At 43.1% G+C, this 27,586-nt stretch overlaps 1 protein-coding gene across 1 annotated transcript in view; it reads right to left on the reverse strand.

The window, feature by feature from the left end:
• NUFIP2 (nuclear FMR1 interacting protein 2) overlaps window positions 1-3,600 on the reverse strand; it is a 43,095-nt gene extending 39,495 nt beyond the window's left edge. The window contains exon 1 of the mRNA XM_088477758.1: window positions 3,135-3,600. Coding sequence (XP_088333884.1) covers window positions 3,135-3,324 — 190 coding nt within the window. The 5' untranslated portion in view covers window positions 3,325-3,600. The remainder of the gene's footprint in view (window positions 1-3,134) is intronic.
• Between the last annotated feature and the right edge of the window lie 23,986 nt (window positions 3,601-27,586).

Genomic DNA, 27,586 nt, shown 5'->3' on the forward strand with positions numbered 1-27,586 from the left:
GGCGCCCAAGGGCCGCCACACTATATCAGATATTGCCCTAATGTGACTGGCTCCCAGCAACGTCGCAGTGTATCAGGTCTGTTGCCGGGAGTTCCCAGGGGACTTGTAGTTCTGTATATGCAGTTTCCACAATCAGTGCATGTTGGCAGAACTACACCCCCCAGCATGCTCTGTAGCCCCAGCTCTGGGTTGGTGATGGCAGCAATCTCTTGGTATGTGGGTGGTATAGAAGCCAGAGTTGTGTGCTGCTGGGTCTGTGTCCAGTCCCGTTACCAGGGGCTAATGAGTACCCTGACCGCCGCCGGGACCCTGCTGCTGTGTTTGCAGCGTTGTCATAGATGCGGGCTCGGGCTTGCACAAACACATACTTTTTTTTCCCTGAATATTCCATTAAAAGTCTGTATTAGCATACATTGGAGAGCCATTCACATTTTAAACAAATGTATAAAATGCTCTGCTCCTGAATTTCCCTCTTAATGGGGTCCATTTGTCATGTATTCTCCAGAAGCACCCGTTTTCAGGGGATACCCACAAATATTAAGTATCCCCCACATGTATTACCAGAGTTGTCTACTGCGATCTCTCCATATCTGCTGCTTTCCCTCCATTTCCTCCAGCACCGCAACCCTCTTAGGTTTCTATGGGGGATGCGATGCTGTAATGTTCTCTTAGCTTATGCCATCTGAAGATGGGGTAAGCCACTGTAGCCTTTGGGCTACATATCACATAACTAGCCGGAGAGGGTTCGCCAAAGGCCGTCGTGCACATGTGGTCTGTAGACCACTCATGTGCAGGAGTCCCAGCACAGGAGTGAAGATACAGCTGAAGTGGTCACTTCACTCCTAGTACATCGCAGGAACGGGCTCCTTTCAGGGCCCCGGTTTCTGCGGGTGCTCAATAATACATTCAGCTAATATGATCGCATCCTGCAATACAGTCATGGGCGCTAATATTGCTTCCCAGATCGCAGTACAAATGTGATCTTTAATATGGGCCTCAAAGTAAGAGTGTAGTCACATGTGTTGAACCAGTTCATTTAGGAGAAGAGTGTTCCAAACACAGGTGACTGCAATCATAAATTAAGTGGGAGTTTCAGGAGCAGAGCATTGTGAACCTGTTGGCAGGGGTCATATTGCAGATGCTATTTTGCATAGCATAGTAGTGCGGTGCTTGTGTGGTCAATTTTATTGGTAGCATAGTGGCGCAGGAGGGAGAGTGTTAGTTGTATTGTTGGGGGATCCCCCCCCCCACAATCCTTAATCCAGCTCTGATTTACAACTGTCTAATAATAGTGCAATCATTTTGAGACTATACATATTTGGCAAACCACCTAATATTGCAGTGCGTGTCAAGCTTTATACTTAAATTACATAAAACACCTGTTTGTTTTTTTCACCCTCTCTGTGGCTGACGTTCTTTATACCACCAATACGGCTTTATAACAATATTAATAATGTCACTTTTTCACGTTTTTCACCTCCTCCTAAGATCTCCCAAACCTTTAATATCTTCCTAAAATTCTTCAATCAAAAAACTCTCCTTCATCAAGTCTTGCAGAGCAAAGCAATCCAAACAAACCAATCACCCCTGCTCCACACTTTGACCCCATGGTCCAGGTTGATATTTGTACTAGATTGTCACCTACTGGTTGTTTTCCCATAAAGATTCAAATTCTTGGGGGCAGGGACCGCTTGTGTCCCTTACTTTTATGGCTGCCAATGAACCTTGTATTTACTTCCCTTTAATCTATATTACTCCTTGTTCTATTTAAAACATACACATTGATATATATATATATATATCACAAAATAAATATATTCATAATTTATAACAATGTTTTACCCTAATTTATTGCCTGTAAAGTTTTATTATATGGTCTATTAAAATAAATAAAACACAGCCAAAGCATGTTATATAATGAGAACAAAAGGGCCCGTGTTGCCAGATATTCTAGAGCTAGACTATTCATCTAAGAGGAGTTACTATTACATGCTAACAAGCAGCTGCTAAGCCCGGGAGTGTATCACAGTGGCTGACCATATACAAGTTATCGTGGATCTACAGAGGCTAAAACAACGTTGCCTGCAGCCGTCCCAGAAACATCAAAACTCGGTTAACGTTTCCAAGCGAGTCCCTGGCTCCAGATCCTGAGACTAGGCCACATGGAGCAGCTGACTTGAGGGGGAGGAGAATTCACGTAACCGGCTTGGACTCGGAGATTTCAATTAACCCCCTGCTGCAAGCAGCCTGGCTGGCTCCATAGCACAGCTTAACAGGCATAACCAGAGCAAATACAAGTGTTATACAGGAATATACATGGGATAATCAGTAGTACTGTTTTTCTGACATCAGCTAGTGCCTGTAAACCACCATTCGGGGGGCTGTAGGCCCCAAACTGTCCACTCAGAACTTATCATACAAATGCGGCAGTCTAGTATAATCAGATCAGTGCAACAGCATCCACCAAACTGTTCATGTTCGCCTTCTACCTACCAACCTTATAGGACACATGATCAGTCTGTCATTCATGGTCATCAAATTGGTATACAAGGAACATATAGAACACACTACATGATACAAATGGAGTACAACAAGTAACATACATGAGCTGCATGGTACAAATGGTGAAATAAGCTGCTCCTGTTACTAGGAACCCACTAGACCAGGGGTATTCAACATGTAGGCCTTCAAGTTGCTGTGGAACTACACATCCCAGCACACCTTGTCACAGTTTTGTTATTAGGGCATGCTAAAACTGTGACAGGGCATGCTGGGATGTGTAGTTCCACAGCAGCTGGAATGCTGCAAATTTAATACCCCTGCACTAGACAGCTGCAGAATGAATAGAACATAAAGGTAACACTGTATCCCAGCCTTAGACGATTTATTTATATACTATACATAATCATATATAAATGTCTGTCTACAAAACATTCGTGTTGGGTACACTGCCATACCTCATCTCTATCATCATGCATTACCAAGTTATGGCACAGGACCAATGCCCAGTGTTAATGCCCATGTATCATATCACCACTGCTACAGGCCACACTCCACAAAATCACAATTATAGACCCAAACAGCCCCCTCTCTTCCCCTGTTGATCCCCTCCTCCCCCTCGCCCTGAACCGGACCTGTTTTCTTCTGGTGTGTTTCCTGCTGCTGTAGGGCGTGTTTGTGGTCATGTTTTAACGGCTTTGGGTGAAATTTAGCGCTGCCCTCTGCTCCATGCTGCAAGCTCGGTGTATAGTAGTAGTAATTGCTGTGCGAGGATGACGAGTGCAGATGGTGATGGTGGTGCTGCTGGCCAGGCTGCTCCTCCATTGAAGGTGTCTGGGCTCCCCCTGTGCTGGATGCAGAGCACAGTGCCCCTCTCTAGCTGGGAGTGTGCAGATGATGTGCCTCTTACACTCTGTGTTTCCACTTTGAAATCTCGGAATTCCCTGGTGAGACCTGTTTTTTCCTGGTCAAGATTTCAATATTCCTTTTGGTTAAAACAATGCAATAGATGCTTTAAAAGCCAAAGTTAATGTCAATGAAAGTCCCTGAATGATTTTCTTTGTTTGTGCAGTCTGCAAAAAAAAGCCAGAGTGACTAGATTCCTGCTGCTGCATGTACTGTTCAACTACTCCACCCCTCCCCTCTCTATTCCCTTCCCCTTTCGTCTCCAGTCTCCACCCCCTCCCCCCACTTCCTCACCTATGCTAAATGGCCATAAACTAGAATAGAGACTGACCCTCTTAAAATCCCAGAATTAAGTGAATTTAAAATAAAATACAGGTTTTGTTATACAACTGACTTTTATTTGTTGATAGACTTGCAATTGTAAATGCATGCATTTTCTCTAGGATAACACATAAAAATACTGTGGCAGTTAAACTTAAATGTCACTGTCAATACAATTCTGTTACTGGTTAAGTTTAGGGCATCATTTATCAACGAAGCATAACCCCTTTAGCACTCGCTAAATGGCCTATGACTTCCTTTCTGGATTTAACAAACAGCAGTAATCTAAGATTCCATCTATTTGTCACAGCATCGCTCTCACCATCTTTAGATGGCGCGAATGATGTGGTCCCCATAATCGGCAATGGGGACTTGGCGATGCCTTTCCAGCTTCAGCGAAGCCTTCCAGGCACAGACAGACCATCGCGCATTGTGCATTACACAAGACGCTCGTCGCTGGCAGCGTTAGACTGCCACCCGCCAAGCAGAGGACCTCACAGACGAGGAGGACTTCGTTGGACCTCGCCAGAGGGGTAGGTATTGGTAAATACCAGTGGATTTTTCCTTTGTATCACAGTGATACTAAACGAAAAATTCCGCTGGTGTTTACCTTCGTTGATAAATGGGGCCTTTAGTATTTAAGTACTTGAAAATACAATTATACCAGTTTACTCACTGGTACAGGCTGGATGTAGTTGTTAGACCTACGATCGAGATGCCGGCTGTTAAAGTCCCTGCGCCGGAATCCCAAACCGGGACAGTTCAGATGCCGACGACAGAATCCCATCAGCCGGCATCCCGATCATAGGTATAGCGGGCCGGGTTAAGTGTTGGCTGCGGGGGGGGGGGGCGGTAGAGGGTTAGCTTTAGGCACCATGGGGGGTTTGGGTTAGGCTACGGTGGGGAGGGGGGTTAGGGTTAGGCTACGGGGTGAGGGAGGTTAGGGTTAGGCTACGGACTGGGGTGGTTAGGTTTAGGCAACACTGGGGGGGTTAGACACTAAGAGTGGAGGGTTGGGTTGAGGCACCAAGGGGGAAGGTTAGGTTTAGGCACTAACAGGGAGTGCTAGGCTTAGGGTGCGGAGGGGAGGCTTATGGTTAGGATGCAGGAACAGAGGGTTAGGGGAGGGAGGGTTAGCATACTTATGGGATACTGAACATTGGGATGCTGTATTTTGAATAACAATTTCAATGTAGCTTTATGTAGGTAGGCTTACCATACTATACCTTTAAAGCGGGGCACTCATGAATTATACAGGTTCTGTGGCTGATTAAATCCAGGTGAAATGCTGGCTTAAAGTCAGCCAGTCACAGAATATGTATAATTCATATGTATCCTGGTTTAAAGGCATAGTATGGTAGGCCTATCTATAGGTCATGGTTGCCGACTTTCTGGCTGCCCCTTCCGGGAGAGAGCAGCCAGATCGACAGAGCAGGGGACGCGGCCAGCACAAGGGGGTGTGGCCAGACAGATGACAGACATTTGTGCGGGGCGGGGGTGGTTCCACACGGTCACGTCATTTTGGCCCCGACCCTGCTCCACAATGCTGATATTACAGACATTGTGAAACAGGGGGCGGGGCCAAAATGACCTGATTCAGCGTGAATCGCATCACCGCCCCCCTGCTGCGGGGGTTTCACAGGTAATTGGCGCAGGGAGGCTTGCCTGCCTTTCAGGGGGGCCGGGAGCGGCACCTGATTTTCGGGAGGCTCCTGGCCGAATGGGGAGAGTAGGCAAGTATGCTATAGATGTTTAATATACATTACCTAAATATGGCAGCCTTCAAAACCAAACAATTAAGACAATAAATGTTAAAGCAATCCACAAGACATGTTATATATCAATAATATAGTATCCTAGAGCAGTGGTCCTCAAACTCTGTTTTCGACGTACCCTAACATAACAGTCCGTGTTTTAAGAAAATATATATCTGCAGATGATGGTTGTTTATACACACTGAACAACCATTATCTGCAATCTGGCCGGGGGTCGCGTCGTGCCCCCCTCCCCGCGGCATCTGCAGCAAGTGTGCGGGCAGTTGGCTGACCGCCTGTACACACAGCACTATGAGCAGATATATCTGCCATCGGCTGTGCGCCACAGCCAGCACGATATGTCTGTGATTGACGTCATTCACAGACATATCGTCTGTGCACACTGGCCGGCGCAAACGCAATATACCGGCCGTTCAATTGAATGGACGATATTTTGGCCAGTGTGTACCCAGCAAAACTGACAGAGGTACTAATTAAATCTGTGGTTAAGCATGGATAGCTCTAAAATCTGGACTGTTACTTTAGCAGTCCAGGTCTTAGAGATATCCATGTTTAAAAAAGGTTAACTTAGAACCTCAGTCAGTTGGATTATACCATCTGTGCATGGACAGTGCATTAGGGTATTGGAGGACAGAGTTTGAGAACCACACATACTGTATATAATAATAGTACTTCTTCATAGTCAGTTGTTGACTGCAAATTTAACTGAACAGTTCAGACACAGAGCCTTATTCTGTGTCGCCTGTAGACGCTGCCACGGCTGCGTCATTTACCACAGCCCCATCTGCTAATGTCGAGGTCGATTTCAGCTAAACTGAGATACCCACTTGCAGCGTCTTGCGATAGTGCATTTCCGTCTCAGTGCATCTTTAAACGCACCATCAGACGTAGCATTGAAACTTGCACCAGCCTTATGGTGTAGTTCATCGACTTGCGTTTGGCCTCCTGTGTGAACAGCTGAATGTAGCCGCTTTCAGCAACACACCCACGCCTGCTTAGTCCAAACTCCCTGCGTCCAAATCTGTACTGAGTCTCCATGCGGTAACAATCGGGACGCATGTGCTGTGTGACTCCAACAAATGCAGAAGAAAAACTTTGCTCGTCTGCGTGAATATTGGTATATCGTGGAGCTATAGATTAATATCTCCAAACAATTTTTAGAATTTAACACAAATGCTACGTAATTAAAAGCAAATCCATGCTGCAGCCTAGGTGTTATTGCTGGACTTTATTCCATTCCTAAAAGCAAAAAAGAACAGCGCATGGGATACATAAATAACAGATAATATATAATAGATAATATATAGTCGGCGACTTTCTGGCCGCCCACTCCAGGAGGGGGAAGCCAGGTCGACGCAGCAGGGGGTGTGGTGGCAACATAGGTTTGCAGTGCGGGGGCGTGGTGGCACGATCGCATGATTGCAGTCCCACCCCCACTATCCAATACTGCCCCACTGCTGTACATTGTACAGCAGGGGGCGGGGCTATGATGATGCAATTCAGCGTGAATTGTGTCATCGCCCCCCTCTGGACCATCCACATTCGCCAAGTAAGTGGGGGGAAGTGTGGAGGTGTGGGTGGGGGGACCGGTCTGGGAGACTTGCCCTCTCTTGCGGGCCATTCCGGAAGAGTAGGTAAGTATAAGATAACAATTTATGGAAAGGAGAAAGATCTTATATTTGTTACAGGAGTATCAGTCAGTATTTGTTATAAATGTTGCTACTTAGTAGTGTAACAATATGTCTCAGCTTGATCGAAATATGCTCGTTTACACCTGTTTTTGGGGATACTAGATACAATTCACAAAATTAATTATTTTTAAATAAAGAGATTTATACTAATGGTGGAATAAATGGAACACACACTGTCCTACTAAAACAGAGCTAGATATATGACTGGGAACAAGCTGAGACATATTGTTACATGTACCAGTACTAAGTAGCAACATTTATAACAAACACTGACTGATACTCCTGTAACAAATATAAGACCAGTACTTAGCTCTATTGAGAGAGTGCACATTTATAAACATTTTGATGATTAGTACAGTACGTGTCTACTAACAGTCATATAATATATGCCCATGGAATATGGACAGAATATGATTTGTGAGGAATATTAACAGGCACATAGCAGTTTCTTATAGCACATTTCATTACTTTATCACCATTTTCTTATTGTCTTTTCTTTTTATATATTTCGCTAGTTTTATGTACTTATATATTTTTATATGCAGAATAATAAAGGTTATATTTTATCTACATGTAGTGCGCCAAATTCAGATCTTTCTCCTTTCCATAAATTGCTTATCTGTGGCGGCACCCCCAATATCCGGAAGGAAATTCATAAAATAGATTCTGAGAATATAAAATGTTGGCGTTCCTTTTTAAATGGTGCAATATAAATATTTTTTCTTGTTTCCCCTCAAGTACAAGATAACTTATGTCGAAGCTGAACAATAAATACTAACATGGCAAAAGAAATTGTACGGGCATGAAAAATCTCCCTAAAACATATCAACAGTAACCAAAAACTAGGTTGAGGTATTTATTGTAGATACAATTTTGTATTCAAGTAATTTCACCACCAGTCTGCAGCAGATAAGTTATTATAATAACACACCAGCAGCAGCAATTAGTGGCAGCACTAATCTTTTTAGGCATGTAATCAATGACCTTGGAAGAATCATTAGGATACACTTCAAAAGTAGTCTGTATCATCATGTCCCATACTTGGGGCCTAATTCATAGATTTACAAAAATGTGGTGTTTATGCAAATCTCCAATGTTTCCAGATATGTGTATGCGCAGTAGCCACACTGCACATGTGCAGATCTGGCTTGGAGATGTCACACATGACATGCTGCTGGCATTTGGGGGCTGCAATGGGGCAGCGACAGAGAGTATCACAGAAAATGGGGGCATGTTTCATGGCGTGCTGAAGCCATTGGCTCCATCCTCGGACACAGCCTCACTGGCCCCGGCAACGTGATGTCACCGGACACACTGAGTAACCTTAGGGTTACTCAGATGTACATTGTTCACGCAGTTTGATCCGATGCTGTGTCTTCTTAATTTTACATTTTAAGTTCATACAGGGACTAAGCAGTTGCAGATCAGTATGAGGCTCTAGTTGAAAAGAGATGACGAGAGTAGCATAGAGGTAATAATTACACACAACAGGAATCTGTAATGCTCTAACCAGTGTACGGCCCATTGCAGAGTCCAGACTCCAGTGTTTAAAATTACAACTCTGAAATCAGACTTCACGAAAGTTGAGAATAGAGGAAGGGGAACTTAATGAACAGATTATTTGTTACGTATTTGATGTGATGTGTGACCAGTTGTATTACCTAAACCAAATATGAATACTGTGGATAATAACCTTGCTCAGCTACGTGTACTGTATAATTAAAATAGTAAGCTAAGGTTACAGAACTCTCAAACATCTAGATATTTTTGATGTAATAAGAAGATATGCGCGTGTCACATGAGACAAATACTTTGATGATGGTTACAGTAAAATAAATTGTTATGTTGGATCTGATTCAAGACGTGTCAGTAGCAGTGGCAGATGCTCTGACAGTCAGAGGGTGAAAGGACACACAATTCTGGCTCTGATGCTGTTGCTGAAGGTGTGCCACTGTGGCTGGTTTGCCAATGCTTGCTGCTGATGATGGTGTGTTATGATGCTGCCCAGTGCCCACACGGTCACACCTACTGCAAAAAAATTGATTCATTTGAATGAGTGCCACATGCACACATTATCTGCCTCTGGAACAAGATGGCATATGCCCAGCTAGTCACACTTATTTACTGGTGCTGATGCTGTGCTGCTACTGATACCACTGCGGAGCGGATGGTTTGCCACTGTGTGCTGCTGCTTTTATTGTACCACTGCTTGCTGCCCAGTCCACACTTGCTGTAAATACAATAGGAGTTATTGATATTGGCTTGAATGAGAGGCAGCCCAGCAGAACACACACTTGATGCCAATGTTCAACTTAAGCTGCCCAGGTCCAGAGCCCATACATTCTGCTAATCATTTAACAAAAAATAATTTTGTTTAAATTCTTGTTTACACACATATACTGTACACACATGCATACACAACAAATGATACTGTGAAACTAGCTAGGTGGTCACTATATTGGTTCAGAAATTAATATATTGGAGCAGCCACAGACATGAATCAGCAAAAAGCCACAATAGCACTGCCACGCAGAAGTTCATTGATGAATTAGCTGTGCATAGCAGCACACAAACATATATATATACAAAATACTTGCTGGCATCCTGGCTGCCCTCTTCGGGAGGTTCGGTGGGGGTGCATGTCGAGACAAAGTGGGCAGGCCTGTGGATGTAATGACATGATTGCATCATCAAGGCCCCACCACCACTACACAATGCCATGATTACCAGCACTCCAAAGCTGGGATGGGGCCACGGTGATGGGATTCAGTGCGAATTGCCTCATCGGTCACCCGGACCGCCCACTTCACTCCGGCTCCAGGAGATTTGCCCACTCTTCTGGGTGGCCGGGAGTGCCGCTCCATTTTTGCGATCTTCCTGGTATGTATATACACAAACCCCACAAGGCCACCAATGTCATCATGTTGCCCACTCACATTATAATGACACAACAGTGGATCCTCCTTAAGGGGCCCATTTATCAGTAATCGCATACTTATAACCGCATAAGCGCCCATAAGGTATCTGCTGCGATCCCTCCATAGTACATTTAGGGGATACTTAATATTTGCGGGTATCCCCTGAAAACACCCATATGCTACAAATATTTAATGATAAAGGGGCTTCAAAGTCCTCATGTATGCAAACAATGCAGACAGTATATAAGTGCAGTGCATTGGCTTTAATTGGGCTCCTCCTCCGTCCTCCAGGCTCCAACACTGAGGGCCTGATTCAGCAAGGATCGCTATTGTCCACCTCATCCGTAATGCTTAGCAAAACTGCGAAACCATCGATAACATCAAGTACAATCGGAGCATGTATTTCCTAGGTGAATTGAGCCTGCAAAAAATATTCAAGCCCTCCTTTCCTAGGAAAAATTAGCCTTGCACAGTGTAACCAATCAGAACAATGACCATCTTAACTGGTCAATCGTGTCGTTGCACACCAGAATAGGCACTGGAATAGGCCAAACATATATCGCCTGAATTACATCTGGCATTTTGAAGGCCAAAATCTCCAGAAAAGCACTGCAATTAGCATCAACAAGTCACCACAAATTCACAGTTTATTACTTTCAGGCTTAACAATCTAATTATTAGGATACAGACCTGTGTAGTTATCATTTAAGTATATGCTGTTTATTTTTTAATATGGCACCTGCTATAAGTGAATATGAAATCATAACATGTATACTTGCGATTGTAAATACTTAATTGTGAGCGCAAAGACATGTAAAATCATATAATTCTACATTAAGACCCACATTTTTAGAATTCTTTTTAAGTAACTATACTATTTTACTTCACCCAAAGTGCATTTTTAGAACAAGGCAGGAGATTGCAGCTTTTAACTAAACCACAAAATAACTGTGTAGCATGAAACACAGAATAAATATAGTTTGTAAAATTATTTTAGCTTGCATCTAACCTTAATCTATGGCTTTCTAAATCTCAGCACTAACTCTGTTCTAATAAAAAATAAAATCAGAACTCAGTCTGGAACAATTTGATGAGTCAATAAAATTTTTATTAAGTGTCAAAAGGCAAGTTGCACCTATACCAAATCAATTGCACTGGGTTACAATGTGTAAAATTAGCCTAATATGCAGAAATACACCAATATAACAAATGCATACAGTGTTTGAATGATAATCTGGTCCATTAGTATAACGTTGGTACCTTAATGCACAATTTGTATACATGGGAACTGTAATAATTAGTCCATGCAGACTTTATAACGATAATTCCAACCATAACTCCACTGTTTGGAAACACATTATCGCTGTTATTGTGGTTCAGGCAATCTAGCTAATGCTTATTAGCAGTCTAAATGTATCCAAAACCATCCACAATATAAGTGCTGATATTAGATGCATACAGGAGTAGTGACGTGCGATGAGGTCAATTGCTGGGAAGGCTCACATGGAGATGGGTCTGAGTGCTGGGAGCCTGTCTCACCCCTTACTCACTGTAACTCTCCCCCCACTACACTAAGCTTCAGTGTCCATTGATTCTTCCACCTGCATCACTGTGTCTTATCTTGCTGCTGTTGAGTTCCAACATCTAAACACTGCAGTTCTGCTCCAGGGCCATACTCAGAGGCATTCCTCTATTAGCTCTCTTTCTGTGAAGCTTACTGCCCATGGTGAGGCCCCGTCCCCAGCTCTGCAAGCAGTGTCTGACTGTACAGAAGCGAGGCAGAGCTGTTGCTGCCTCATCTCTCATCTCCCTGCAGTTCCAGGGAGCTCCACAAAGCTGGTGAGTGTTAACTATAAAAATTATTACAATAAACAAAAAAGATGTTTATAAGTTATAAATATCTTCTTTGTATTATTCTACTCATTTTTATATCAAATCTCAGGAGTATGACAGAGGAGGCTCTGAATCCCCTGCCTACCCTGTCTGCACGTCCCTGTACAGGAGGCACTTTTATGTCATCTCTTACCGCATATTGCTCATATCAGGATTAGGAGAGGATAAATACAGTTAAAATGTCCAGCAAAGTATATAATTCCGCTGATGTTTCAAACTACCAATATATCAGTCCATTCCATATGCCGTTTGCAGCAGGGTCCAAGTGAATTAAAGCACCTTGTGAGCTGAAGGTGTATTTAGCAGTGTCCCATCGGCTGCATGAGCAGCCCTCACATTAGCAATGGTGCTCATGCTTTCTGTGTAGACTGTGAGCCAGCGGCTGTTCCCTCTCACAGTGTGGATAAATAACTATATGGCATTATACTCTACAGAGTAAATATAGTTTGTAAAATTATTTTAGCTTGCATACAAACTTAATCTATGGTTTGCTAAATCTCAGCACTGTTTTTCACTTTTCCAAATTTACAACAATGGCTATCTTCCGATATATGTATAGGGAAGCAGAGGTGTCTGGTGACACCCAGTGCACACTCCATATCCCCCTCCTCTGCACAAGCCCTAAAAGGAAGCGTGGCCTAAAGGGAAATGGCATAACATAAAGGAGGTGTGCCCTTGTGGGAAATCCCTCCGGGGGCGTGCCCATCATCCCCAGAGATACTGGGCTGCTCCCTGAGACTGTGCCTTCACTGTCGGCTCCTCCTCTGTGACAGGAGCCGAGTGCTGCAGGAGAACGTCACACTGCAGCACTCTCTCCAGTCACTGAGGAGGAGCCGGCATTTTGCTGTCACTCCCTCTGAGGGTGACACCCGGTGCGGCCCGACCTCCATAGCAACGCAATTGTAGGGAAGTTCATTACGCAAGCATCTAGTGCAGTGGTTCCCAAACTGTGTGCCGTGGCACCCTGGGGTGCTTGGGACACTTGCAGGGGTGCCTCAGGTTGGTGGTCCAGCACCAAATCAAATTATTTATGGTCAATGTAATATAAATATGTTAAAAAGCAGAAGTGCAAACCTGTCGAACAACCACGTAACTGAGCCTAAGGAAGACAGGGGAGCACAAATTACTTCACTTTACTACATTTGTTTCTGAATTTCTCATTAACAAACATTCGCCTTAGGGGTGCCGTGAAAACAATGCTGATACACTTGGGTGTCATGATTCAAAAAAGTTTGGGAACCACTGAAGTAGTCCAGTCCTCTTATGTCCGTTGGGAGGGAGATGGAGCGGTCCTCTTACACTTCCAAATGCACACAGCCTCTCTTCTCCCTCAGCTAGTGCTGTCATTCCCTGGAGAAGGCACCCCTCACTCTTACCCAAAGTGGGTACCGAATATTAAGAGAAGGAGATGGGGCAGGCCAGAGATGAGAGGGAAATGGGGGGAGGGGGCAGGACAGAGATGACAGGGAGATAGGGGCAGGATAGAGATTAGAGGGAGTTGGTGTGCTGAACAGAGATTAGTGGGAGATAATGGGGCAGGACAGAGATGAGAGGAAAATAGGGGACAGGACAGAGATGAGAGGGAGATGGGAAGCAGGACAGAGATGAGTGAAATTGGGGGGAGGGGCAGAAATGAGAGGGAAATAGGATGGGGGGCAGAACAAAGATGACAGGGAAATAGGGTGGGGCATGACAGAAATGAGAGTGAGATGGGGAGACAGAACAGCGATGAGAGGGAGATAGGAAGCAGGACAGAGATGAGGAAAATGGGAGGGCAGGACAGAAACGAGAAACATGTGAGGTAACAGATAACAGAGAAAGAAATGGAGGGGGTCAAAGATGACAGACACAGGGTCATGAGACTCGAGAGACTCGGGCGGATATGACTCTAGAGAGACACAAAGGACGAAGGGTGTGAGGCTGGAGAGATACAGTGGGGGCCTTGAGAGATACAAGGTGGGCGTGTGACTCGAAAGACACGGTGGTGCATGAGGATGGAGAGACACAAGGGGGTCATGAGGCTACTTGCTATTTTACCATCGATGGTAGCCATCAATGGTAACACCACCGATGGCCGTCCCTATTATATACTTAAGGAGATATTAGGAATAAGTCATAATTTTACATTTGCATATTCACATAAAATTCTATTTTTAGTAGGTGTTTTGGGATATATTGGAAGATCAGGGCAAAGTGAAGATTGAAAATTGACCAGACTAACTTTAGGAGATCTTTACATTGATTGCCTGTCTCAAGCCAAGCAAAAGTTATCCTATATATATATATATATATATATATATATATATAATTCTCCACGATCCGGCACTCACAGGTATATTATATAACTGGACCGGATGCCCTCCTCACTGTGACCTCCAAACGGGGATACACTGACACATACTCCAAACACTGGCGACACTCCAGATAAAAAACGCTACGGACACTTAGCTGGATTCAGCGACGTTTCAGCACCTGTAATCAGCGCTTTTATCAAGCATATACCGTATATGCTTGATAAAGGCGCTGAAACGTTGCTGAATCCAGCTAAGTGTCCGTAGCGTTTTTTATCCGGAGTGCCGCCAGTGTTTGGAATATATATATATATATATATATATATATATTTTTTTTTTTTATTATTTTTTTTTTTTAATTCTAATAAAACCATAGTCATAAAAACAGTTTTTACATTGTAAAATCTATATTGGATACAGTGTAGATGTATGTACATACTATTTTATTTTGTCAATGTGTAACTGTTTGCATATGGTTAGACATTGCTCTGCAAATCGCTCATTCCCAACCCTTTTATGACTTGGCATGTTCCACTGATGGCAACGTCAGCATTATTATCTCTTCCAAGGCTGCACTTTCTACACTGGGTGGCCATGTAAACAGTAGCCTGTGAGTTTATGAAAGCTGATTCCACACTCTGGGAAATCACATGTCTCTGAGCTGGCTACGTTGTCAGCAATATAGACGGAAGATGACACAGGCTGTGAATGGTATTTGACCCTTTGTCTGCTGGTTAGAATTGTACTAATCATAGATACATGTCTTATTTACTGTCCTAGAATACAAAATAAAATATTATATTGAAGGGATGAATTAGTGACTTAAAAAACATTAAGGGTAACATGTAAAAGAATAAAAACATTTTTTAATTTCCTTTTAAAACAGAGATTTGTATAGAAATGTATGCTATTTAAGGAATAATCTGTTCAGCAAGTGCCTTTGTTTCCAGGGTAATGAATTGGAAATTGTGTTGAAATGTCATTTGATGCGCTAAAAATACACTCTGGGGTATATTTATTAAAGGTCGATTTTGATCGATTTAAAAGCGATAAAAAAACGATCATCATCAATGTTGTGTTTCTGGGTCTAAATCACACATTTTACTAACAGACAATTTTGATTTTTTTATTTATTAGTAAATGTGTGATTTAGCCCCAGAACCACAACATCAATGTTAATCGATTTTAAATCAATCAAAATCGACTAAAATTGACCTTTAGTAAATATACCCCTCTGATTCTGTAAATACTTTATAGCGATTACGATGTCTCAAAATGATTACAACAAGTTGTGATGCAAATCATATTATGAGACATAAAAAGAAATAAGCATTGAAAATGATAAGTAAAAGTTAATTATAAAAAGAGTATGACTGCTGAGGATATGTAGTAAGCGTATGCAGCACTTAAAGCTCTTGTTGCTGAATGGTACTGGCTGTGAAGAGCAAATACTGCCCTGATTCCAAGATTTGCGCAATGCCGATATTAGCGTAGATCGAGCAATTGTTAACCATTACGCATGCGAGAATGCCACATTGCGCACGCGCAACGATTATATTGCGATTGTGCTCGCACAGAGGAGTCACTCGCAAAGTGAGTGACCGGGAGTGTGCATAAACTAGCCATTGGGATCTCCTTCACATCATGAGAGCTCCCTGCGTGTCAGGAGAGCCGCAGTGTTTGAGGCGGGTCAGACTTGCGTGGCTGCCCGATCTGCATCAATGTTAGCAATGTTTACGCTGTTTTCCATGGTCAGAACGGATAGGAGAAGGCAGCAGTGGGCATCCCTATGCTCAGCTATGCTTTGGAAGGCATTAGCATATTTTAGCAACTGCGATCCGTAAGATATTGCAGTTGCAATTGCATTAGCGTAAATCTCGGAATCAGGCCCGCTGTCTATATAAACATATTTGTACTCTGCTTTTCATATGAGTCTTGATTTCCAATTACTAAATCACTTTTTCACTTTCACAATCATTCAGCAGTTTAATTCTATTTACACCTTGTGAACCGAAATAGAAGCTTGTCACCTATACCATTGGTTTCCAACCTGTAGCTCGTGAGCTACCGGTAGTTTGCGGTCTTAATTTTGATAGCTCACCTAGCTGCAGTACTGCTGTGTCAACTAGGATGAAGTGACCTCTGACGTGTGCTCCCCCGTGGCATCGACGCCATGGGTGGAGCCACAGGGAAGCACGTCAGGTGATTGCCGCAGCCTCTACAGAAACCAACTGACATGCTTTCCCGTTGTTCTACCCACGGCGTCTACGATACGGCGGAGCGAGAGACTCACACAGCAGCCCTGCCTATATCTTTTGCTCCTCTACTGCACGTACTTCCTTGGAGCCGGTAATTAATAGTGAAATGTGCCTGTGCTTACATTTTATTTACAAACTACAACACTATCACTGTAATCATTAAATGCATTTTTATTTTCTATGAAACATTTTTTTTTTTAATTTTCATTAAATTAACTTAAATTGTTCAGTTATTAGCCAGATTTTTTTTTCTACAATTTTTGTAGCTCTTCAGGAGGTTTCATTTTTCTAAAGTAGCTCAAACCTCAATTAACATTGGAGACTACTGATCTATACCAATAGACCAGCACAAAAAAGTTGCAATTAGTAGTCAAACTATTAGGTGACAATGCAAAATATTAGATTAAACATGTATCTTTTGCACAAAGCTTTTCCTGGGAACAATATCCACCTTGTTTTATTCAGAACCAGAATTCATACTTGATGTACCTACTCTTAATTGTTGTTTTTTTCATGCACACAGCTGCTTGCAACATACTTTTCTTTAGAATGAAAGAAACATTATATTTCTCAATATCTAAGATATTTTAGGTCATACTCTGATCAGCCTACAATAGTTCACACCCTTAATCAAACCACCCACTCAACCCTATGCAGAGTTTTACATAGTTTAGGATTGGGGCAACCAGGTTTGTGGGAGGGAGATATTTGGGTGTGTCCAAACATTGCAGGAGATTAGATAAGTATGAGTTTAACCCACACTTGTAAGGGAGTTATTTTTTGGGGATGTATTTTGACCATCCCGACAGCAACAATACCGGCTCCGGCATACCGACGGCCAAACTCCCGATGGTGTTAGGGTTAGGCACTAGGGGGAGGGTTTGGGTTAGGCTACGGGAGGGGACGGTTAGGTTTAGGCTGCGGGAGGGGTGGGCATGGGTAAAGGTAAGGGTTAGGGTTAGAATACTTACCAGTATTTGTCAGGATTTCTCTGCCGGTACTGTGACTGTCAGGAAGGTCACCGCCAGGATACCCAATCACTTTTTTGCTGTGAACATTGTGACTGTCTCTTTTAAAATAAAGCAGTTGCAGAGTATGAAACTTTAAATCTAATCACACACACACATACCCACATGCGCCAAGGGGGGTGGGCAGTATCTACCCAGACTTACTGGAGGGACTCAGCCTGTGCCTGGGTCCGCCACCCCCACCCCTTTCTTACCTGTCAGCAGCAGCAGCCTCTCTCCCCAGCCCACATTATAATGTGCTGCACATGTTAATTTCCATGATGTAATATTTACGTCAGCTTGTAATATGATTTTATAACTTAAATATCAATTTACAACTAACTACCATTGCACCTCATATTAAAATTGTAGATCCTCAAGTAATATTGTTAAAACACAACATTAAATAACACTGTACAACAAATAAATACTTTTAGTTTGTTTCTTTTCTAATATTAGTCATACCTTACTAATTTGAGGTAAAGAAAAATGAATATAACTACAGAATGTTTTTATTAGCTCTAGTTTTAGAGCTACACTACTTGCGCTATATGTACTTCAGTAATCTAGTTATAGTGAAAATCAATTTTAAAATAATCTGATATATTCTTGATGCAACGTAATTAACAGTTGTTTCAATTCAATCAATCACAAATAAGAACACAAAATGAAACAACATACAGCAATCAAAAGTACTATCTCCAATAGTGGCCTATTCATGAGAGCGCTTTCTCTTTGCTTGTCGCTTGATATGTAGTTAAATGGTTAAATACTTAAAACTGTCTCTTTGAATGTTATTGTGCAAGACTCTTCAGACTCAATAATATCACAAGTCTCTTAATTGTGTATAATGGTGAATCACTAATATGTCTGAATACCCATTCCATGGTTGAGTAAATATTTATTCACCAGACTTAAAGGTCAGGATAATTAGACTGCAGGGTCAGTTTTTTGTTGGGAGCCAATTAACCTACCAGTACATTTTTGGGGTGCGAGAGGAAACCCACGCAAGCACAGGGAGAATATACAAACTCCACACAGTTAGGGCCATAGTGGGAGCATGTGCAGAACGGCTTCTGCGTATGCTCGGTTTTCCATTAATCGTAAAACTGTGTTAAGCCACACAATAGCGTCCGGACCTGGATCAGACCCTATCTGTGGTTGTGCGTACACACTACATGATTTGCACCACATCGTACATCTCATCCCATCTGTGCAGCACATCAGATGGGACAATGCGATGAACGACATGTGTAAACGATAGATTTGGCGTACACACTATATATGTTCTTGCAAATTGATTGAAACTACCAAGATTGCATGATACATCACATAGTGTGAATTCACCAGAACTGTAAAGGTAGCATGGGGATTTACAGTTTAGTTAACACAGAAGCAGCCATGGTTTGGCACATTGACACATAGATTTCTTGTGTAGACCTGGAGAACTAAAATAATCAGTGACACATTTGTGGGCTTTGGGCTCTGTGACAAAATGGAGTATTACATGGCCTTCACCTCCTGTCCTGGTACACCATTTTGTCACAATTAGACAATTAGTACAACAGAATTCAATAGTATCTACAATGTGCATTATTGGTAGCTGCATATTGATTGCTTGTGCAGTGCTTATCTCCATTTATATGGGACTTTGAACCATAGACATTATAGGTAAAAAGTAATTTTATTGTTCAAGAAACTTTTTTGAATGGCACTAACAACCTATTGTACAGAACTTTTGCTTATACTGTATACTCTATATATTGTGACTGACATCAGCACAGTATTGTGAAATGGGGCTGAAATTACTCAAGAAACTACTTCAGGCCTGAGCAGTCACAGGCACTTAGCATAATAATTCAGCTCAGGCTGCCAGCTTAGAACGCACTGTTCTAATGTACACAAAGAGAGCTTGATGCTGCAGATGTAGGTAAAGCTGGCAGTGCTGTTGTCCATGCAAATAATGTATGTGAAGATTTGTCTCCTGTTTCTATAGTAGCAGAATTGTTTTCAAAGCCAGACATAAAGCATTTAATAAATAGCTTGATCCTTCTGATATTATAAGGGCACAGTCGTGCCCTTATATTAAGGCTTCATCTAAAAAAATGGATTTCTCCAAAGAGAATTCCGAAGGGGGGCCAGGGTGTTTAAGGGGCTACACCTCAAAAACTATTAGAGGTATGGATCTGAAATTTGGTAGTAGCGGGCAGAGCTGTCTCACGGTGCTGCATGCCAAATTTCAGGGCAAAAACATAAAAAATTATTATTTGGGAGTAATTTAAAGTGTCACATTTTTCTGACATTCTCAATTAGGAACCCTTTTCTGCTATAGTCTATGGGGAATATTTGGGAAGGCAAAACTCAGGATAGGGGTGGAATTTAGACTTGGGGTTTGTTTTATTAGGTAGCTATTGTGCCAGGGTACGTGCTTTTGGGGTTCAGGTAAATTAGAAAGGTACAGTTTTTAAACTATTACCTCAAGAATGCGTCATTGTAGAGATAGGACTTTTCAACTTGTTGCGCAGCCGCAGTAGGAGCCTCCAGCAGGTGTAATAACTGTGGCTTCACTTGGGTGCAGCAAGATGGCCATCGTTTGCGGGCGGTAACGGGGGCCAGGTCTGGGAGGAAGAAGCTGGTGTTAGCTGCAGCGGGAGCCAGTGGAAAGGCGCAGGGGGGTAGCGGGCGGCAGCTATGGCTAGAACCCGGGGAGAGTAGTGGGCTTTAGTGGCGGCGGTGCGGGAGGCAGTGTGGATGGCGGTGGTGCAGGCACTAGGGCCCGGGGGAGGTAGCAGCACACAGAATGCAGGCTCGGATCTGGTAGATCCATGATGTCTGCTTCTGTGTTTAATCAAAACAAAACAAATGGCCCCGCCCCCCAGAAAACAGTACTGGTTGTGCTAAATACAGGTGACAAACGACGTAGGGGTCCCCCATATTAAGCACAACCAGCACCAGGCACCAGGATTTTCAGAATGGGGAAAAATGCATAGGGCACCCCTGTATTTCCCAGAACCAGCACCAGACTCCTTCTAGTGGGGGGGTGATGCCACAGCTTTCACCGGGCCCTCCAGCTGCAGCATCACCCCTGACCGCTAGTCAGCCCAGGCCGGGGATCCCTGGGGAGTTGGGGATCCCCCTAAATAAAGGGGTCCACTCTTCAGGGCACCCCAGGCCCAGTTTGATAGCCCGGGGCTATCCCCAGCACCCCTGGGCGGTGGGTGCCAGGTTGATTATGTAAAGTGTGGTGCATATGAAAGTATAAATATTGGCTTTTGCTGTGGAACTACAAGTCCCAGCAAGCCTCCCCCCGCATGCTGGTACTTGGAAAACCACAAGTATCAGCATGCGGGGCATTACGGGCTTGCTGGTACTTTTAGTTCCACAGCAAAAACATTATTAAAAAAACACACAACACACCGTAGAAAAGTATAATTTTATTAAAACATACATGCACATACACATGTACTCACTCATGCATACACACTATCTCACATATACACATATGTATACCTGAAGCTAATCTGTAGGTAATCCAATGGTGTACCTGTAATAAAAATTCCATACTCACCTCCTCCTATGCGTGAATCAGGGATCCCTGGCCTGGGCTGACTAGCGGTTAGGGGTGATGCTGCGGCTGGGGGGCCCGGTGAAAGGGTTCCCCTAGCTGTGCCATCACCACACCCCGCTAGAAGGAGTCCGGTGCTGGTTCTGGGAAATACAGGGGGGCCCTATGCATTTTTCCCCCTGTATTTCCAGAACCAGGACCGGCTCCAAGCCCTGTGCTGGTTGCGCTAAATACGGGGAACCCCTACGTCATTTTTCCCCCGTATTTTGGCAACCAGGATAGGTTCTGAAAAGCCTGATGCTGGTTGTGCTTAATATGGGGGACCCCTGCGTTGTTTGTCCCCTGTATTTACCACAACCAGTACTGGGTCTCCAAAGCCTGGTGCTGGTTGTTTTCTGGGGGGGCGGGGCAACGCTTTTTTTTTTACACATTACATTTTTAACATAGATGCGTAGATCTCACTGCTGCATTCGTCCATTTGTAACTTATTGATTTGATTTTCTCAGGTGCATACGCACTACCAGTGAGCCCTCTGTTGCCCACTGATGCCCCCTTTGCACTGCACCGCTGCCACTGCTCTGCACCACCGCTGCTGCCGCTACCCCACACGCCTACAGCCGTCTCACACTCTGCACCTCCCAAACCAACCTCCTGTGTGCTGTCCCCTCTTCCACCTGCGTTAGTGTACCATTTTGCTGCCTTTCTCCCCTGCAGGTGGCCCGGTTTGCTCATCCAAACCCTGATAGTTAATAAATTTTAAAAAGCTATGAAATTCCATAGACAAAAAACCTTACGGTTTCACATGTCCCATTAAGGCTGCTTAGACATGATCTGAAAATTCACAAAACCTATTGATTTTCTGCCACTCAAACTTCAAAAAGCAATGAAATTACGATCATTGTGGGGTGCACGATCAGTGCTGTGGGGGTGTTGTCTGCACAGGGAGAGTGGCTAGCATCATGGAGGGCATAGCTAATACATAAACATATACAGACATTTATACATAGTAACCAGAGGAGATTCGCACAAACATATAGCTTTAATTCATAGAGGGTGCTTAGTCAATAACATAAAGATCCAGATAAACATTTGCAAACAATTCTGTGAATTAGCAGCGCCACCATTTTGTGAGTGACAGCAATCTCATTCTGTGAGAGTGCTGAATCTGCAGTTAACCATAGGGTGTGATGGCATACCATATCTGTATTGCGCAAGGAACACGTACATTAAGGCGTCAGCCTTAATGATCGTAATTTCATTGCTCTTTGAAGTTTGAGTGGAAGAAAATCAATAGGTTTTGTGAATTTTCAGATCATGTCTAAGCAGCCTTAATGGGACATGTGAAACCGTAAGGTTTTTTGTCTATGGAATAGATATATATATATATATAGATAATATGCTGATGAATGATCACATAACATCTATTGGCAGACCCTATAGTTGGGGTAGGTGGCAGCGGCGTGTGATGGAGGTTAGCCCACAGGGTATATTACTTGACCAGATTTTTGGTTTATCAATTAGACAGAACAGGTTTACAAGAAGACACAGGGTTAATGCAGCATGTATGTATAACAGGTATACAATTGGATTGGGTACAGGATGCCGGTGCATGGGATCCCAGTGGTCAAAATCTAGATTTCGGCATCCCGGCAGGGTTAGGATACCGACACCTGATGGAAGGTATTCAAACCCTTCTCCTACCCCTAATCCTAATCTTCCCTCACTGCTGGTTAATCCTACCCCCCCCCCAGTGCTTAACCCTCCCTCTAGTGCCTAACCCTAGCCTTACCCCTACTTACCTTCGAGATGCCGGCAGATGGGATACCGGCACCGTGATTTTTACAGGTGTCACATTATTCCACACAGTAATTCCCCTTACATAATATAATCCCATTACACATTATGTCACACAGTAATGCCCCTTACACATTATGCCACACAGTAGTGCTCCTTACAAATTATGCCACACAGTAATGCCCTTTACACATTATGCCACACAGTAATCTCCCTTACACATCATGCCACATGCTAATGCCTCCAGGTACCTAGAGACTCTATGTACCACTGACAATTAGCATGATTCCTGTATTAAGAATAAATCTGAATTTTACTATAAAACACTAGTTCTGCTGCTAGATCAAGCTTAGATGTTAGTTGCTGCAGAGCAAATAATGCATATACCTGATCTAGCAGCAGCACTAATGCTTTTTATTGTTCTTTACAATTGATTTCCCATGCACCCCCCATGTTCTACTTGCACTTTATTTGCCTGCTTTAACCTTTCATTGGGTGAGTGATCACAGTGACAGCACTCACCTGGCAGCCAGTCTGTGAGCTCAGCCTCACTGTCTCTGTCACTCACTGACACAGAGCGCCCTGCTGTACCCACTGTCCAATGACTCTTTATCAGCACTGTGGTAGACCATACTCACTATGCGGGAGTCGAAAGGTGAAGCTCCAGAGTGATTTCAGGAGATTGCAAAGAAAAAGCCAGGCTGGTAAGAACATTGCAGTGTGTGGCCTGCAGATGGAGATTTGCAGTGGCTGATTCTGCCCCAGAGCATCCTATGCTCTGTGCGGTGGTACCAGCCGCTCATCCCTAGTTACAGCCCTGCGTACTCTAAACTCTAAACTATTGGCCAGGTATATGAAATTTGATATCTCCTCAGTACTATTTGTTGCCCCTTTTTCCTTCCGGCAAGAGCAAATGCCAAAACAAACTCATCCACGCACCATTTTAGCCACCTCCTATCATTGGGAATCTCAAACTCCATCTTCTTTTGCCAAGGTGTTCCACCATTTATGGTATATTTACCATATGGAAGATATGATTGCTATTAGAAACAGCTGTGCAAAGTTTATTAAGACCTGGGAACTTTGGGCAATTTATAATAATATCCAGATGCTTTTTTTTCTTTAGTCACTTTCAGATATTTTGCCCCATTGATTCTTCTCACCCCTGGGGTTTAACCACCTCCCTTGCTCCCCATTTTTCTTCCCTTCCCATTTCTGACCTAAATAAATTATGGAAAATTTGGGATTAGGCAATCCCCACAGTTAAACTTGCTCCTTACTGAAGTTCAAACCCCTACACTTTTGTATGCATTATAGTTTGTTTATTTTATGTCATTTGTATGATTGTATGACATTGGAAATAAATAAAATGTTTTCATTTTTATTTTATATTTAAACAAACAAACATGGTTAATTAAAGTTCATGCAACAGCTTCAAGACATGAACCACAAAGCATCATAGCTTTATTACCGAATACTAACAGACATGCTTACATTCAAATGGTGTTGTTGGTCTCTGGTGTAGTTGCTTTGATGCAACAAAATGTGTACATTTTGCCATTAGAGATATATTTACCATGCCACAGTTTGCCAAGTCTGGTTTAGCATTTATTTCTGTTGCCATTTTAAAACTATTTGTCAAAGCTTCCAATGATTAGTACTGCATATTAAATATGCCCCAGAGATGCTGTCATCTTGTTTCACAACCAATATCTATATGGCTATTGGTTCCATCTTCCAAAGAATCTCCAGTCTCTGAATATGGATATACACTAATGCAACTGGTTTGCTAATCCCCTACAAGGAAACGATGGTGGCTGGTAATATTCATGTTTAACATTGCCATTCACCTAGCTATTTATTCTCTAGATAATTGGTGATACCCATTGTTTCTCACATAAAAATAGTAGTGGCATATTACAATTGCATATATACACAGACTGACTCTGTGTATAACAACTTCCATTACTGTTTGACTACATGTTTTTATATTACTAATCGCGGTACTCATGAGTGGCTATAAATAAAATAGATGTGTGTGCGGCTTCTCATGTTTTGGTAAAGGCAAAACTACCCTCAAGTATTTTGATTCAGTTTTGGTTTTGGATTTCTTTAAAAAAAATATAAATGATATAGTTTGGACCTGGTTTTGTTCCTGTAGTATTATTAACATCAGTAACATTCATTTCCAGTAATATTTTGACCAATTTTGGTACCTGAAATCATAAAGGAGGGACTTACATGCAATAAAAAACACGCAAGATCTGTTTTTTAGATCCGAGATCTGACTTGCGGGAAGTCCTAAGGCAACTACCAACTACATTGGACCACGACCTGGGTTCTCTCTGAGCAGTTCATATCTTCTTGCAGGGATTCCTGGTGAAGTCCAGTGGGTGTCTAATGCTGGGTGCACACTGGCCGACATATTGGACATTCAATTGAACAGCCGATATATCATGTGTGCATTGGCCAATGTGTACCACCGATATCATTGCGAACAACATCATTCACAGACATATCGCGTCGACTGTGCTGCACAGCCGATGCCCAAAATATCTGCAGATAAATTTGGGCATTGTGCTGTGTGTATGGGCGGTCAGCCGAATGCCCGTACACTTGCTTCACAGGCTGACGGTGATTGAGAGCTCAACTGGGTGGGCGCAAGTAAATGCCCGCCCAGTTGTGACATCAGTCACGCAAGATCGGGCAGTCTGTGTTCTGCACAGACTGCAGATACATCTGCAGATCAGTTGATGCAAACAGGTGAAATTGGCACAACCAAATACACTGTGCAAACTCTGCGCCAGTGTATTTGGTTGTGCCAATTTCACCTGTTTGCATTTGTGATCTATGTGCATGTGTGTACTCTGATACACTCGCTGTCTGGTTTTGAGCTCCAGGGTTATTGCATCTACTCCGTGTATCTCATTGCACACTACGCGCTGTTCCACAGTGCCAACACGTCCATGCCTCTTATTGTACGCTATCAGTGGTGTAACTAGGGTATTTGGAGCCCAGGGCAAATTTGAAAAGGGAGCCCATCCCCCGCCCCCCCCCCATGTCCGCGCGCGGCCAAAAAAATGGGCGTGGTCATTAAAAAATGGGGCGTGTCAACATGACACACCCCTTTATTTTCAAACTGAACATTCCTATCAATATGCACCTTAACCCCAGTAGTACCCCTTATACAGTACCCCCAGTATGCAGTTGTGGTCCCTCTTATGCAGGCCCATAGTAGTGCCCCTTATACAGTATCCCCAGTAGTGGTCCCCCTTATACAACCCCCAATTAGTTCCCCTTACTCAGTACCCCCAGTAGTGGCCCCCCAAATGCAGTGCCCCACGTAGTGTTCCCCCTTATGCAGTGCCCCCAGTAGCAGTCCCCACAATGCAGTGCGCCCAGTAGCGGTATCCCCTTATGCAGTGCCCTTTATATGGTGCCCCCAGTAGTAGTCCCCCCCCTATGCAGTGCCCTTTATATAGTGCCCCCAGCAGTAGTCCCCCCATGCAGTTTTCCCAGTAGTAGTCCCCTTATGCAGGCACCCTGTAGTGATCCCCCCTATCCAGTGCCCCCTGTAGTGGCCCTTCCTATTATTGCCCCCAGTAGTGGTCCCCTGAGTGCAGTGCCTCTAGTAGTAGGCCCTGTCTCTCTCATTTCACGTTACGTGCTGTTCCCACAGTGCCAGTAAATCCATCTCTCATTGCACGCTATGCGCTGTTCCTAGATTACCAAAACCTCTATGTACAAACAGTGCCAACGTATCCGTCTGCTGTATTGCCTGCTACCAAACTACCACCTCTCGGAATATCGCAGCTGTACCCCTTTTGGGGTGTGTTCTCCCATAGAAGCAAAACCCCAAGGCTTCACAGCAGGAAGCACCTATTTGAGCCTCATCCTGGACAGAGATTGTGCCTGTACTCTCATCATATTAGTCTCTTCCTTGAAAGCCAAGTAACTGGCTATCATGGCTCCCCAAATTTTGTGAGAGTGTATATACATGTATGTGTGAGTCCATCTGCGCATAAAATAATAGCCATACACTCAACAAATGGCGTAGTCTGTACCAGACTGCCGTACAGATTCGATCGGATGCAAATTAACGCATATCAAGAGTAGTGACAGGTTTTTCTGATTACTTTATGACAGAGTTGATTTAATCAATAAACATTTTTTGTCATTTATGTTAAATGTGAGATCAAATATAAATGACACTTGACAAGTTAAGGAACTCTTCGAATTAAACAGAGACATAATAATGAATGTTTGCTATAACAAGGTAATGTTAAATTTAGATGAAACAATATAAGTGAATATTTGTACATTCTTAGGTATATTGAACTTTGTCTTGTTACATAAGCAATTTATATAGATTGCTTATGATACAAAAATTAGGTGTAATGTTACACTTAGTTAGATTTGTGCTGCCATCTACTGCCTAATATTGTTTTTTTTATTATTTGTTTCTTACGGAAACAAAGACCAATAAAAGAATTGCATTAAAGAGATTCGTTATCTCTCTCTCTCGCTCTCTCTCATAGGTAAACAAATCTATGCTAGTCTTCTAAATTAAAAAATTAGTATGCATGATTCAAATTAAGGGTTGCTTAATTGAAGTGAATCCTGGGAACCAATGATTTCTCTATCAATTTTATAAATCACAGCTAAGTA

This window comes from Taudactylus pleione, unplaced genomic scaffold (assembly GCF_031769625.1).
Source record: "Taudactylus pleione unplaced genomic scaffold, aTauple2 ptg000203l, whole genome shotgun sequence".
In the NCBI taxonomy this organism is placed as follows: Eukaryota; Metazoa; Chordata; class Amphibia; order Anura; family Myobatrachidae; genus Taudactylus; species Taudactylus pleione.